General features: G+C 37.9%; 1 protein-coding gene across 2 annotated transcripts in view; it reads right to left on the bottom strand.

Annotated features, from left to right (window-relative positions):
* Window positions 1-10,233, bottom strand: part of PSMA8 (proteasome 20S subunit alpha 8) — a 56,105-nt gene extending 45,872 nt beyond the window's left edge. Inside the window, exon 1 of one of the 2 annotated variants that reach the window (XM_003914254.3) lies at window positions 10,018-10,233. In XM_003914254.3, coding sequence (XP_003914303.1) covers window positions 10,018-10,119 — 102 coding nt within the window. In that variant the 5' untranslated portion in view covers window positions 10,120-10,233. The remainder of the gene's footprint in view (window positions 1-10,017) is intronic. The other variant, XM_009192557.2, reaches the window with a different exon arrangement.
* Window positions 10,234-15,795: the final 5,562 nt, after the last annotated feature.

Raw genomic sequence — 15,795 nt, 5'->3', positions numbered from 1 at the left:
CAGCCTGGCCAACATGGTGAAACCCTGTCTCTATTAAAAATACAAAAATTAGCCAGGCATGGCGGCAGGTGCCTGTAGTCCCAGCAACTCGGGAAGCTGAGGCAGAACAATCGCTTGAACCCAGGAAGCAGAGCCTGCAGTGAGCAGAGATTGCACCACTGCACTCCAGCCTGGGCAACACAGTGAGACTCAAGCTAAAAAAAAAAAAAGTATGATAATAATTTATCCAATTTTTGATGAATCCATGAGTGACAGCAGTCACAGTGGTGGTGGGTTAAATCAAAGAATAAATGTTTGCAAAGCAAAAATTTTAAGGAGCATCTCCTACCACCATTCAGTTTAAAAACAAACAATAAGGTCTATGACAAGCTCACTAAGTGCTTTCATACCTCATTGTTTACTGTTGTGCATCTGTATGATTATTATATATTTTATAAATTTTTATTTTATAATAATTTGTATTCATTATTCATTTTCCAATCTGCTTATCCAAGTTCAGGATCACAGGTGGCTGCAGCCTATCGCAGCAGTTCAGGGTACAAGGCAGGAACCAACCACAGACAGGATGCCATTCCATCATAGGCTGTGCTCATACACACACTCACTCAGACCGGGACAATTTAGACACATCAATTAACCTAACACACACATCTTTGGGATGTTGGAGGAAATTGGAGTACATGGAGAAAACCCATGCAGACATGGGGAAAACTAACAAACTCCATATAGAGTGGCCTTCGGTGGGAATCCATTTTTTTTTCTCATCAATGTTATAACAAAAGAATGTTGAACAAAACAATGTTATTTGAGAATCCGCTATATAGTGCAAAATTAAGCAAAATGAAAGAAGATGCTGGGAATCCATGTGGATTCTTTATAAAGGCTGCAGTACCAGTGCTGGTAGTATTAATAGTAGTAAAGAAAGTTAAATAGATAAAATTCTGTAAAAGTTTTCACAATTTGGAGGGATAGGGATTGAGTTGCTGTAGTCTGAATGTTTATATTCCCCCCAAATTCATATGTTGAAATCCTAACCCCTAAGGTGATACTATCAGGAGGTAGGGCTTTTGGGAGGTGATTAGATCACGACAGTGGACTGGGATTCGTGCCCTTATTAAAGAGGCCCAAGAGAGCTTGTTTGCCCTTTCCACCATGTGAGGACACAGCAAGAAAGTTCTAACTATGAACTATGAAATGGGTACTCTCCAGACACTGAATCAGCCTTGATCTTGGATTTCCCAGTCTTTAGAACTGTGAGAAATAAATGTCTGTTGTTTATAAAGTATGCTGCCTATTGTCTTTTGTTTTAGCTGCCCAAATAATCTAAGTTAAGACAGGGGCCACAAGCAGCCAAGAGAAAGACCAAATGTCCTTACCCGACATTACTCATTACTGATAAAGAAAGTCTCTCTTCTGTTGCTCAGGCTGGAGCGCAGTGGCACGATCTGGGCTCACTGCAAGCTCCGCCTCCTGGGTTCACGCCATTCTCCTGCCCCAGCCTCCCGAGTAGCTGGGACTACAGGCACCCACCACCACGCCCAGCTAATTTTTTGTATTTTTAGTAGAGATGGGGTTTCACTGTGTTAGCCAGGATGGTCTCCATCACCTGACCTCGTGATCCCCCCGCCTCGGCCTCCCAAAGTGCTGGGATTACAGGTGTGAGCCACCGCGCCCGGCCTAGAAAGCCTCTATTCAAACAAGAAGAAAACAAGTAGCATGACTATTGCTCCTTTTTCTCTCCTATTTTTTAGAGGAAAGTTTAGAATTTTGGTCCTGTATTATAGGGGTAATCTAAAAAATTTGGCATAGGTATTGGTGTTTATAATTCCTTTGTACAATATCACTATATAAAATGTGTTATAAATTAGCATTATTGAAGTGAAAATACAGAATAGATTAAATATAGCACTAGGCCTGGCCGAGTGTGGTGGCTTATGCCTATAATCCCAGCATTTTGGAAGGCTGAGGTGGGAGGATTGCTTGAGCCTAGGAGTTTCAGACCAGTCTGGGCAACATAGTGGGATTCCATCTCTACAAAATATAAAAAAATTAGCCGAGCATGGTAATGCGCACCTGTAGTTCCAGCTACTTAGCAGGCTGAGGTGGGAGAATCGCTTGAGCCTGGGAGTTCAAGGCAGTGAACCGTGATCACGCCACTGCCTCTTTCTCAAAAAAAAAAAAAAAAAAGAAAGAAACAGAAAAAAGAAAAAAAAAAGAACTAGGCTTTTCTTCTTATTGTTCTCTCATTTCTTACCGATTTATCCAAGAACGCTTTCTTAACCATCATATTTCAAAACAGCTATCCTCCCTCCGTATCCTATCCTCATCAAATGAACAAGTGTTAAACTTTATAGGGAATATGCCTTCTTAACAAGTCACGGGATATTGTAACAATTTAATATATATTAGGACTAAAATAAAAATCTCAAAATATTCTTACAATTGAAATAAATAAAATTAAATTTATTGGTCACAAGACAACAATTTCTAACTCTCATAAATAATTTTTGACTTAGTAAAGAAATTAAAAGTACCAATACAGACTAGAAAATGTTGATAATGAATATGTTAATATCAAAGTATTTTGAGTGTGGTCAAAATTATGTTCAGGAGAGAATTTATAATTTTATTTTTTTAATCAAGTAAGAAAAAATATTAAAAATGAATTAAATCAATAAGTACAAAAAGGGATAAAAATACTGCAGCTAAGCTTAAGGGGAAAGATAAGAAAAAAGCAAAAATTAATGGTTACGGAGAAAACAATAAAACTGATAAATAATACCAAGAGTTGGTTATTTTAAACAACTAATTAAAATATATCTCTCAGTTAATCTCATCAGGAAGGGAATAGAGTGAAAGAAACACATACAAGTGTGGAAAAGTAACAATTTAAAAATTATAACCTTAAGTTAATAAATTTGAAAATCTGATTGAAAGAAATTACAGAGTAGAAAAATTTTAAACTGACCATATTGATTCAAGAAAAGACAGAAAACTCTGTTTCACTAACAAATGTGATAATTTCAGAAAAGAACTAATCTTCAAATCAAGTGTCAGACCTAGCGAGTTCATGGATGAATTCTTGCTAATTTTGTTACGAGTAATTCCTGTGCTATTTAAATTTTTCTATGATGCAGATGAAAGTGGGGATGTTCCTAACTCTTTAGTAAAACTATTTAACAATGTTAAAATTTGGCAAATACAACATTTTCTAAATAAATAAAAGTACCAATGATTCCTCATTTATTAAAGCTGATGCCAAAATCTCAACACAATATATTCATCACAAAAATTAGGGGAGTGACATCAGCAAGATGACAGAATAGGAGTGTCCCATGCCCGTCTCCCAGCAGAAATACCAATTTGTACTACTATGTGTGAAAATACTTCCTAAGAACAAAAGAATCCAGGTGAGTGACCAAAGTACAGAAATATAAAAAGACACTTTGAAGAGAGTGGGAAAGACAATTTCACGTTATCCACATCACCTGTCCTTCAAGGCCCAGCAACACAGTGCAGAGAGAGACACCATCCACGTGTGGTAAGGAGAGTAATGTGAGTATCTGACTTTACCATGGACCCCACAGATCCAAGCTCTAGGTCTGCTACTGTGGACTCAGGTTCCAGGCCCACCCCAGTGAGCCCTGGTGCAAGGCTCGCACCTGTGGTGCCAAGTCAGCCTGCCTGCTGACCTGGGCATCAGGCCAGCCTGCCAAAGGACTCTAGTGGCAGGCCCACCCCAAATCTCTGGATGGGCCAAATGGTGAAGAACTTTTCCTGCTGAAGCTAATCTGAAGAGGAACTTACTTTTTCAAATGTGCAGACATCCATGCCAGGCCACAAGAGTCATGAACAATCAGAGAAACATGATACTACCAAAGGAACAAAATAAAGTTTGGAGATCTATGAATTTCTTGACAAAGAATTAAAAAGTAACAATCTTTTAAAAGCTCAGTAAGCTACAAGAGTATAGAGATAAACAAGCGAGATCAGGAAAACACCATGCGAACAAAGTGAGAAGTTCAACAAACAGAAACCTATGTTAATCTCTTTTGTCTTAAAATTTTAAGACCATTCCTCTTTAATCTCACCTTTTTTCTTTCAAGCCCTTTAAGCCAAATATTGTCATCATCCCTCAGTCTATAGCAGCCTGCTTTCTATCCCTCTTCTCTCAGAGTTTAGTCAAGGTAATCACACAGGACATTAAGGTCTCTCAAGGTTCAGTTGCAGACTATCCTCTGCATAGTCTATAGTCTTATTGAACACAGAAGGGTACTCAAGAGTATGCATTTACTTGACCTTCAATATAGGTTTTTAATAGGGGAGAGAAAAAATGAACTTCAAAATTATTATTTCCAGCTAAGATCAACCTCTTAAATGTCAAACATGTATTTTTCAGCTGCCTCACAGTCTCTGTTCAGGAATCAGGATACAGTTTAGCTAAGGCCTCTGGCTCAGGATCTCTCATAAGGCTGCAATCAAGTTGTCTACCAGTGCTGCACACACCTCTAGGCTTGACTGGGGAAGGATCCATTTCCAAGCTCACTCACATGGTTGTTGGCCATGTGATTCAGTTCCCCTGGGCTGTTGGACTAAGGACCTCAGTTCTGTACCAGATTTTGAACAAACGTTTCCTTCAGTTCCTTGCCTCATTGGGCCCTGCAGAGGGCAACTCAACATGGCGCTGGGTTTCACCAGAGTAAGCAAGGAAAACAGCAAGTAAGGGTGAATAAAATGAAGTTACCGTTTCTTTGCAACCTAATCCCTGATGTGACATTCATCACTTTCACCTATTCTATTCTTCAAAGTAAGTCACTAAGTTCAGCTCACATCTAAGGGAGGAAGGTTATACAAGGATACAAGGGCATGAGCACCAGAAGGTGGGGATCACTGGAGGCCATTTTAAAGTCTGTCTGCTACAGTTTCCATAAGCACCTCAACCTCAGCAAGTCCAAAACAGTTATCTTCCCCCAAAACTTAGTGCTTTACATTCTCTAAGTAAATGGCAGTACCATTTTTATTGTTCTCTAATTTCTTATCAATTTATCCATTATATTTATTATATCATAATATATCATAATAAATATAATGTATAATAAATATAATGTATAATATAATATCATTATATTATCTTAACCATTATATTTCAAATCAGCCATCCTCCTTCCATATCCTATCCTCATCAAATGAACAAATGTTAAACTTTATAGGGAATATGCCTTCTTAACAAGCCACGGGATATTGTAACAATTTAATATATATTAGGACTAAAACAAAAATCTCAAAATATTCTCACAATTGAAATAAATCAAATTAAATTTATTGGTCACAAGACAACAATTTGTAACTCCAGAAACAGGGACACCAACTTTTATTCCTTCTTCTCCTATACCTCTGTCAACACCATCCATATAACCATCAAATTGTAATAAGTATACTGCTTAATGTTTTTCTGGAATCTGCCTTATTTTCACTTTCTCCCCAAGTCTAGTAAAAGCTAGCTATTAAGTTTCATCTAGACTTCCATAGAATCCTAACTGGTTTCCCTGTCTCTAGTCTTGATTTCATCCAATTCACTGACCATAGGTAGCCTGAGAAATATTTGGAAAATAAAATGAGGAAGAGGAAGAGGAAGAAGAGGAAGAAGAAGAAGAGGAGGAGGAGGAAGGAGGAGGAGGAGAAGAAAAAGTCTGAATGTGGCATTCCTTTACTTAAAGCTTATATAGGGACCATTTGTCACTAAGCAAATCAACATAGCACAGAGCTAGACATGAGACAAAAGGATCTAGGGACTTTAATATGTACTCTTTGCATACTGGCTTTTTGCTTTCCTAATGTGGAAAGCGTTTCTCTGTATAGTAAAAACATGGCCACCAGGAACCTTGGACTCACATCCCATCAGTTCTCCCAGAGAATAAAAGCTACCACTGTCTCTAGTCAGAAGAGTTGTTAAGGGTGAACTTATCATTGGCTAGATTTGAGTGACATGCTCATCACTGTGGCCAGGAAGATAGAAATTACGAATGATTCTACCTAGGTCATGTGAGTATCTCTGTTGTTGGACAAATGTAGTCTGTTAATAGAATAACAGAAGAGCAATAATCTGGAGACTGACAATAGCCACATCAAAACATTTCAAGGTCTCTCATTCAGTGTATCCTCACTTACATGGTTTAAAGGCGTTCCATGATCTGGCACCAGGTTCTAGCTTCATCTATTTCTATTTTTCCATTGCTTCAACAATTCTGAATGCCTTTCAGTTCATAGAACATAGCTGTCTTTTTCTACTTGCCTTCCCACAAGCTATTTCCTTTGTCAAAAATACTCTTCACTCTTTCTCCTTCCACTTCTTCACTTGACAACCTCTCATCTTTCAGACGTCCACTGAAGTATTATTTCTTCAGAGGGGCCTCTCCAACACCTGGGGTTCCCATAATGCCTCATACCCTAATACTCATTCAGGTTTTGTTAGGACTATTTATGTAATTATCTAACTTTCCTGATAGATAGTAGGCTCTCTGAGGACAGGGATCAAATCTATCTTGTATGTGATGCTATCTATCTTGTACGTGACCTAGCATCACATTTAGCATATGTAAGTATTCAACACAAAATGTCTTGAAATAATAAATGAATGTGTGAGAAGCACTGCAGACAAAATGGAAAAAAAAGAGAAAACAAATAATAGTAAATAATAATAGCTACAATTTATTAAGTACTTTCTTTGAACCAGATTCTGTTTAAGATGCTTCACATGCATTATTACCTCATTCAACTCTCACATCAACTCTATGAAGCAAGTGCAATTTTTTTTTTGGTTTGTTTTTGAGACAGATTCTCACTCTGTCACTCAGGCTGGAGTACACTGGCACAATCTCGGCTCATGCAACCTCCGCTTCCTGGGTTCAAGCAATTGTCCTACCTCAGTCTCCTAAGTAGCTGGGAATACAGGCACGTGCCTCCATGCACAGCTAATTTTTTGTATTTTTAGTAGAGATGGGGTTTCACCATGTTGGCCAGGCTGGTCTCGAACTCCTGACCTCCAGTGATCCACTTGCCTCAGCCTCCCAAAGTGCTAGAATTACAGGCATCAGCCACCACGCCCAGCCGCAAGTGCTATTTTGATGCCTATTTTACTATTACAGAAACTGAAGTTTCGTGAAGTTAATTGCCTTAGATGATACATATCTGATTTCTACATTCATGATAATGGAAGCTAATTAATATATAAACATTTATTGAACAAATTTCATGCTACAATGCAAGGAACAGGGGCTTTGGAACTAGAACAAAATAATTATAAATATGGGTTCCACCGCTCTCCAGCTGGGTACTTTCAGCAAGCTATATATGCTTCTGAATCATACTTTCACATATAATAAAAGGGGATTAAACACTGTCCCTAATGTTAGATAATATACACAAAATGCCTGGTGAAAGTATTTCTTAAATGTTAGTTACTACCTTCCTAGCCCCTCTACTGTATATTGTGTAGTAGAAATAGAAAAAGGAATTATACTGTCTAGATCTTCAGAGATCTTACTATCCAGTTGGTGTGAGACTATTAAATATACCTGAAATTAAAGAAAATATCAGGTCAAATAGTAAATACTGTACAATATTCTGTGGTACAGATTATAAATTCAGAAAAGACAAAGATCCAGGATGACTGGAGTGGATCAGAGAAGGCTTCATTATAGAGGACAAATGTGCAGAGATTATTAAAGGATAAATAAGATGCAGAGCAGCAGAATGAAAGGTGTTTTCCCCTTTCCTCTCTCCCCCTTCTGTAGGCAGCAACACATATTAGTGAAGCCAAGAAGCTGCCTCCGAAATTGAGGGTGGATAGGATTATGGAAAACTTTGATGGCTAGATTGTAGAGCTGAGATTAGATAAAGTAGGAAATACAGAGCTAATAACAGTTTGGGGTCACAGAAAGGACAAAACAAGGAATGATAATAAATCTTATCGTTTTCATCTTACCTTTACATGTGAAGGATTCATTTCTTTTCCCTAAGAAGAAAGGTATTACTTCTCCAAAATGTTATTCAAACAAATTTGCATTTACAGAAAAGGGAACTAAAGCAAAAAGAAAACAAGCCTCTTGTCTCCTTTCTTGCTATCAGATAATCATCAACAAGGAAGTAGAACACAAAGCCTTTATTGTGGCCCATATAACTCTTACATTACTAAATAATATCACATCTACATACTGGTCAAAGCTAGTCAACCTTGGCTTATTTATAACTCATAACATCAATCTGCACTTCTAGATAGAATATTTTGTGACATGTTTTAATAATCAAGTGCCATTAAAAAACTTTACCCTATGTAAAAGGTCATAGCACTCTCAAGGAAACACAATGAATAACTCCATGCAAACATGCAAATTATAATTTCAGAATTCTGAGACAAAAGTGTCTCATTCTTCCAATGTATCTTTAAAAATGCCCACTATAGGTATTTTTATATCCTTACCCTTTTACCGCTCATTACAAAGGAACCATCAATCAGTTCTACAGCACTCTTAAAACAAGTTAAATGAGCCAATGTGGTTTCTTATTACACCCCAGTCTTCTCCTATTACTCCCTTTATTTTAGGTTCTAAAACTTGGGCATTATTTTCTAACCATATGCTACATGCTATGCTGGGGATTATATAACTTTTTGTTTTTATCAAAATGGTACCCTTTTGGTTTAAGCTACATCAGGCTTTCCTTAAATTTATAATTCTAAAAAAATTACTTGTAAAACAGAAGCAAAACTGGTGGGCCCAATTAAATAGAAAAATACTTTTAAAACGATTCTTCTTCTAGTGTTTTTTTTTTTTTTTTTTTTTTTTTACCACTTACATCTGTTAGATTTATAATGAAAGTGAATTATTTCCTTCTTTAACAAAGAAAGTCAGAAAATACAGACACTGCTAGACTTAGAAACATACTGTGTATTCTCATAGCTACTGGCTCAATTTCCAAAGTACACAACAAACATGCTCATGAAATCGAGAGAATAAAAATATCCGATCCTTTTAATTCATAGGCGAGGACTTAGAAGATTTGGGATAATAGATCTTGTGTCACTAGGGCACTTTTGTCCTCTTTAATTTTTATAAATCACTAAAATTATTGAATGTAGTTAAAACTTGGCAGCAGTATTACTCCTACCCTGAGTATTTGTTAAGTTTTTCAGTAATGTGGATACATAAATCTAAGCCTAACATAGGGTATAATCTCTCAAGGAACTTCAACATTTTTTTTAAGTGGACAAAAAAGTGGAAGTTTTGGGGCTTTTGAGCCTCTAAAAGGCTGCGAAATATTGGGACAAGTTTGTGAAGACGGGGTTTCTCCATGTAGGTCAGGCTGGTCTCAAACTCCCGACCTCAGGTCATCCGCCCTCCTCGGCCTCCCAAAGTGCTGGGATTCCAGGCGTGAGCCATCGCGCCTGGCAATTTTGGGATATTTTTAACGCATGTATTTGAACTGTGTTTTTAATCATTTCTTCGTCAACAAGAGTTTTAATTTTATATTGATTTAGTCCATATTTGGGGGCAGGTGTGGCCAATTTTTATTTTTATCTTAATTGTTATTAAAAAATAGTTCCTAACATGAAGCAACTGTTAACTTTTGACAGTTCAGGGGTCTCTGAACTACCGAGGAACTGGACCACGAGCATTCAGATAGCTGTTACACATTAGAAGCTTTTTATTTCACTATTGTCAGTCACAGCATTAACACATAACATACACACACACACACACACACACACACACCCCCTAGTTTTGCGTCTGTAGCTACCATTAAAGAGGAGGAGTTGAACAGCAAAGATCGGGGAAATCTACCAACTTTTACTCTGTCACTTCTGGCCCAAATCTCAAAAGTCTGTCTCCCTAAATAAAAAGAACAAAGTAATTTTCACAAGTGTGGGAATCTCCTCTCTCGAGCTCCTAGGATGGAGGGGTGGAGTAACGATGGCCTGACTGGTCAGAGGGAGGAATAGTCCGGGAGTCGCTTCCTCACCGCGGTGGATCCTTTCTTCACCGCTTCCTGGGCATATTCAACTTGAAAAAGGTGTCCGTCTGGGGAGAAGACAGTGATCGCCCTGTCGTATCGCGATGCCATCGCACAGGACTACAAGGGCTTGACGCTGAGCTTCCCGCTGCTGCAGCTGAGGCAGGCGGGGAGCCGCCAACAACACAGCCTGCTACCGCCCGGAAGCGCTAGCGCACGCGCCACTAGCTGCCTCCCGGAAGTCCCCGCGCCCGCGCTTCGGCTGCTTCCGGAAAGTCCTTGAGCCTTTGGCGGCGTCCGGATGTCTTCGCGCTTGCCAGCCTGTGTTACCCCAGCAGTGCCTATGAGTTGAGGGCATTCTTCCCCTGCCTTTCATGTCTGACGCATATCTCCGTTTCCCCACTACCGTGTTGCCCCAGGGATGGTGTCATGGCACTCGAGTTACAAAAATAATATCAAAGATTAGGGCTTATGAGGTCTTCAGAGATCAGCTATTTTTGTTATGGCAAACATGTTGGAGAAACTGTGGTAAGTTAAATATCAGTTCCTTCCCTTTGGTTTCAAATTCTAAATTTCCTATTCTTTCTCTCTCTCAGGTTAACTCTTGTTATTTGAACCCAAGGAAAGAAAGCACACTTTTCAAAATATTGTTGCTTCTTATATTTTCTGCCTCGTGAGCAAAATAGAGCAGATGAGCAAATGGTCCATTAAATAAAGCAAATAGTCCATCAAACTAATGCTAATGACAATAATTAAGATAATATTCTTTTCATTGGAGAAATTTTGTAAAAACCCAAAGTATGAGACTTAAAAGATATCTAGAAATTTAGGTATAGCAGAAACTCTTTACAACTTGCTACATTCCTAACTGTGAAGCAACTCTGTTGCTTTCTCCTTATCAATAAAATGGGAATATTAAAACATCTGCAGCAGAGTATTCTGAGCTTAATATGTGTTTATGGGCATAATTACATAAAATGGTGCCTGGTGGGTAGTAATAGCCAGGTAAGTTTAGCTATTATTGTTTTCCATGTGTTGTTTAATATATGCAGTTTTCCACTGGGGAGGATCTTAAAGTTGGTGAAATCAACCCTAACCAAAAAAAGAATAATTTCCTCCAAAGAGGAAAATTTGATTACCTGAATTCCAAATACTTAAATCAGAACTTTAATTGACTTTAAAAAAATTTTTTTTTTTTTCACATAGAGACGTGGTTTCCCTATGTTGCCCAAGCTGGTCTCAAAGTCCTGGTCTCAAGCAATCCTCCTGCCTTGACCTCCCAAAGTACTGGGATTACAGGTGTGAGCCACCACACCTGGCCTTTAGTTGACTCTTGAAGCAATTTGTACTTATTGCCCCTCCATTGCTTTTCTTCAGTATTACAGTCTTGACAAGTTTGGTTTGACTGCAAAAAACCAGTAATTCCTAATGAAAACAATTCACCCTAACTGGTTACTTTACACTATGATAAACCAACATTTGTCCAAAGTGGTTTTTTGAGGAGTGTTTTGGTGTACTTGTTAAATTATGTTTCCTTTTTATTTTGAAATAGTTATAGATTGACAGGAAGTTTCAAATATAGTAAGAAGAGGTCTCCTATACCCTTCACCCCATTTCCTCCAATGGTAATATTTTACATACATATAATATGGTAACAAAACCAGGAAACTGACATTGGTGTAATGCACAGAGTTTTTTCAGATTTTGCCCATTTTATATACACACCTGTGTGTGTGTGGTGGGGAGGCCTATGCAATTTATCATGTATAGAGTGGTATAATGACTATCATAATCAAGATACAGAGCTGTTTCACAACCACAAAGATCTGTGGTGTTGACTTACAAGACATACCCATCTCTCTCCCCCTCTACCATCCCTGGCAACCACTAATCTATTGTCCCTCTCTATAATTTTGCCATTTCAAAGATTTTACCTAAATGGAATCATACCCTATGTAAGTTTTTAGTGACTTTTTATTTTCTAAATAATTATAGACTCACAGAAATTTGACAGGACAGTACAGAATGGCCCCTTATACCCTACACTTAGTTTCTGCAATTTGTTACATCTGATACAGTAAAATGTCAAAACCAGGAAACTGACCTTGGTATAGAGCATGTTTATACCATTAAAAGATATTTTGTAAATGTTACACTGCATGATAGTATACACTTCAGAAATATGATAGCATTAAAATGTTGACAAAGTTTAATTAACACATTCAAGTTTAACATCCACACTAAAATATATCAGCTGTGTACCTTTGAGTAGGTATATTTCACTTCACTAAAACTCAGTTTTCTGACCTGTAAAATGGTAACAACCCTTACCTTCACAAGACTGTAGTGAAGAACAAATGAAATAATCCATTAATGCACCCATGACTGTGCCTGACACAGAGTAACCACTTAAAAAATGTTAATTATTGTTATTTATCATTGAGTTAACTAAAAAATAAAGATTACTCTGTAAAAGAGAAATTAGGAAAAGTAAAAATGTAGCATGAACACATTTATACTTTAAAAAATGTGTATTTGTAAAAATATATATATATAAATGTATAGAGAAAAGAGTGAAAGTACTTATCCCAAATTTATGAAAGTGCATTTCTTTGCAGGAGGCCAGGAATTAGAAAATGGGACGACATGGTAGGGACAGAGAAGTTACCATTTTAAACTGTATATCTGTATTATTATTATTTTTTTACCACAAGCGTTGTTTATTTTTATAGTTAACAAAAACCATAAGAAACAGTTTAATGCCTAGAAGCTGCAAGCGATTGCAATTTTGATAGTTTGGACCAAATCTCCCGTTGAAAACAACTAGAAATACTAGTCTAAAAATTTTTTTTTAAATGTATATGCTGACTCTAAAGAGCTAACAAGGAATGAGAGTTTGTGATACGAAGATAAAGAAAAGTAGGTAAATCCAGAAGGTTAAGTGAGAAGTAAAGCAGACCTTTCACAGACATTTGGAGTTCAAAGCCTATCAAGGTATAGGGGTGATGGTAAATGTCTAAGTTTTTGTTTAGAACCCAAAGAGCCACAGCTCAGAAGCAGGATTGAACCAAAAATAGACCTATTCTACGCTTGGGTGTGGTCACTGCACAGACCAGCCTCTACTCACTCATGCAACTTACTCTGCTTCTTCTCTGACCATATGTGACAAACCCAATATGTCTGAGATTGATAAATTGAAGAGAACAAAAACAAGACTAAAATCCACTGCCTTCAAAAGAAATGATTAAACAGGAGAAACAATTATGCAAATAGTAATGAGGGCTGTGCTGCCAATATACACTACATCCCACAAGCATTGCCTTCTTATTTTATTCCTTTTAGCTGTTTTAGTTTATAAGATGCAGAGAAGTGGGATTGAGTTTAAATGACTGTGCTACTGCACTTCACATCAAAGAATCAAGAACTATTGAAAACAAAGGTCATACCTGCCTCTCCTATCTGCCTGTGTGACTGGCAGGGAGCAAAATGAACTTCCTTCAGTATTGGTGAAGGAAGAAGCAGGGTGGGATGACATTGAAATCTAGAGTAAAAACTGTCCAAGGTGTCCTGTAAGGCTGAAAAATGCAGTTTCATCAGAGTGCCTTTAAAAAATGATTTTAGTTATTGGTATACACAATTTCTTAAATAAAATTTAGCCTCTTTAAAAAAAATAGACCTATTCTCACAGGGACTAATACCCAGTTTTAAATAATCTCAATGCATAATTGGAATAAAGCCATAGTTTGCAAACTGTGGCCCACACATTTTTGGAGGTACTCAAAAACCTTTCAAGGGGTTCACAATGACAAAACTATAGTAAAAATATTAAGACAGTACTTGCCCTTTTCACTGTGCAGATATTTGCATTGACAGTGCAAAAGCAATGGTGGGTGAAACTACTGAAACCTTAATATAAATCAAGGCAGTAGCATTAAACTTATTCTATGGGTTGAGTATTCCCTATCCAGAATGCTTGGGACCAGAAATGTTTCAGATTTTGGATTTTTTCCATATTTTTTGGAACTGAATATCTTTGTAAATTTTCTGTCTTGCTGATCTGTCTAATACTGTCAGTAAGGTGTTAAAGTGTCCCACTATTATTGTATGGGAGATAAAGTCTCTGAAGGTCTCTAATAACTTGCTTTATGAATCTGGGTGCTCTTGTATTAGGTGTATATATATATTTAGGATAGTTAGGTCTTCTTATTGAATTGAACCATTTATCATTATGTAATGCCCTCCTTTATCTTATTTGATCTTTAAAGTCTGTTTTTTGAGAAACTAGGATTGCAACCCCTGCTTTTTTTTTTTTCTTTTTTTCTTTTTTTTTTTTTTCCTTGTCATCATGATGCTAGCTGGTTATTTTGCAGCCTTGTTCGTGTGGTTGCCTCATGGTGTCACTGGTCTGTGTACTTCAGTATGTTTTTGTGGTGGCTGGTAACGATTTTTCCCTTCCCTTATTTCTCCTTTGCTTCTAAAGCTTAGTTCGGTCGGATATGAAATTCTGGGCTGGAGGTTTTTTTTGGAGACAGGGTCTCACTCTGTCACCCAGGCTAGAGTGCAGTGGTGCAATCTCAGATCACTGCAACCTCCACCTCCCAGGTTCCAGCAATTCTCCCACTTCATCCTCCCGAGTAGCTGGGGGTACAGGCAGTGTGCCACCATGCCCGCCTAATTTTTGTATTTTTAGGTAGAGATAGGCTTTCACCATGTTGGCCAGACTGGTCTCGAACTCCTGGCCTCAAGTGGTCTGCCCGCCTCAGCTTCCCAAAGTGCTGGGATTACAGATGTGAGCACCTCCCATGGCCTGGAATTTCTTTTCTTTAAGAATGTTGAATATTTGCCAATCCCTTCTGGCTTGTAAGAGTTGTGCTAAGAGAGGTCCACTGTTAGTCTGATGGGCTTCCCTTTGTAGATGACCCACCTTTTCTCTCTGGCTGCCCTTAACATTTTTTCTTTCATTTCGACCTTGGAGAATCTGATGATTGTGTGTCTTGGGGATGATCTTCTCAAGGAATATCTTATTGGGGTTGTCTGGATTTCCTGAATTTGAATTTTGGTCTGTCTAGCTAGGTTGGGGAAGTTCTCTTGGATGATATCATAAAATAGGTTTTCCATGTTGACTCCATTCTTCCCATCTCTTTCAGGTACCCAAGTCAGTTGTAGATTTGGTCTCTTTACAAGCCAATATTTCTTGGAGGTTTTGTTCATTGCTTTTTATTCTTTTTTCTCTATTCTTATCTACCTGTCTTATTTCAGAAGGATAGTCTTCAAGCTCTGAGATTCTTTTCTCCACTTGGTCTATTCTGCTGTTAATACTTGTGATTGCATTGTGAAGTTCTTGTAGTGTGTTTTTCAGCTCTATCAGGTCAATTATATTCCTCTCTATTCTGGGTATTTTGGCTGTCGGCTCTTGCATTGTTTTATCATGATTCTTGGCTTCCTTGCCTTGGGTTGCAACATGCTTCTTTAGCTCACTGAAGTTCATTTTTATCCACATTCTGAAGCCTGTTTCTGTCATTTCAGCCATCTCGGCCTCAGCCCAGTTCAGAACCCTTGCTGGAGAGGTGTTGTGGTCATTTGGATGAAAGAGGGCACTCTGGCTTTTTGAGTTTTAAGTGTTTTTTGTGCTGATTCTTTCTCATCTTTGTGGGCTTATTGACCTTCGATATTTGAGGTTGTTGACTTTTGGATGGGGTTTTTGTATTGTTGCTGTTTGTTTATTTTTCTTTTAATAGTCTGGCCCCTCTTCTGTCGGGCTGCTGCAATTTACTAGTGGTCTGCTCC

Source organism: Papio anubis, chromosome 19 (genome assembly GCF_008728515.1).
Source record: "Papio anubis isolate 15944 chromosome 19, Panubis1.0, whole genome shotgun sequence".
In the NCBI taxonomy this organism is placed as follows: Eukaryota; Metazoa; Chordata; class Mammalia; order Primates; family Cercopithecidae; genus Papio; species Papio anubis.
Note: the sequence above shows the minus strand (reverse complement) of the source record. Positions and strands in the feature narration are given on the sequence as shown.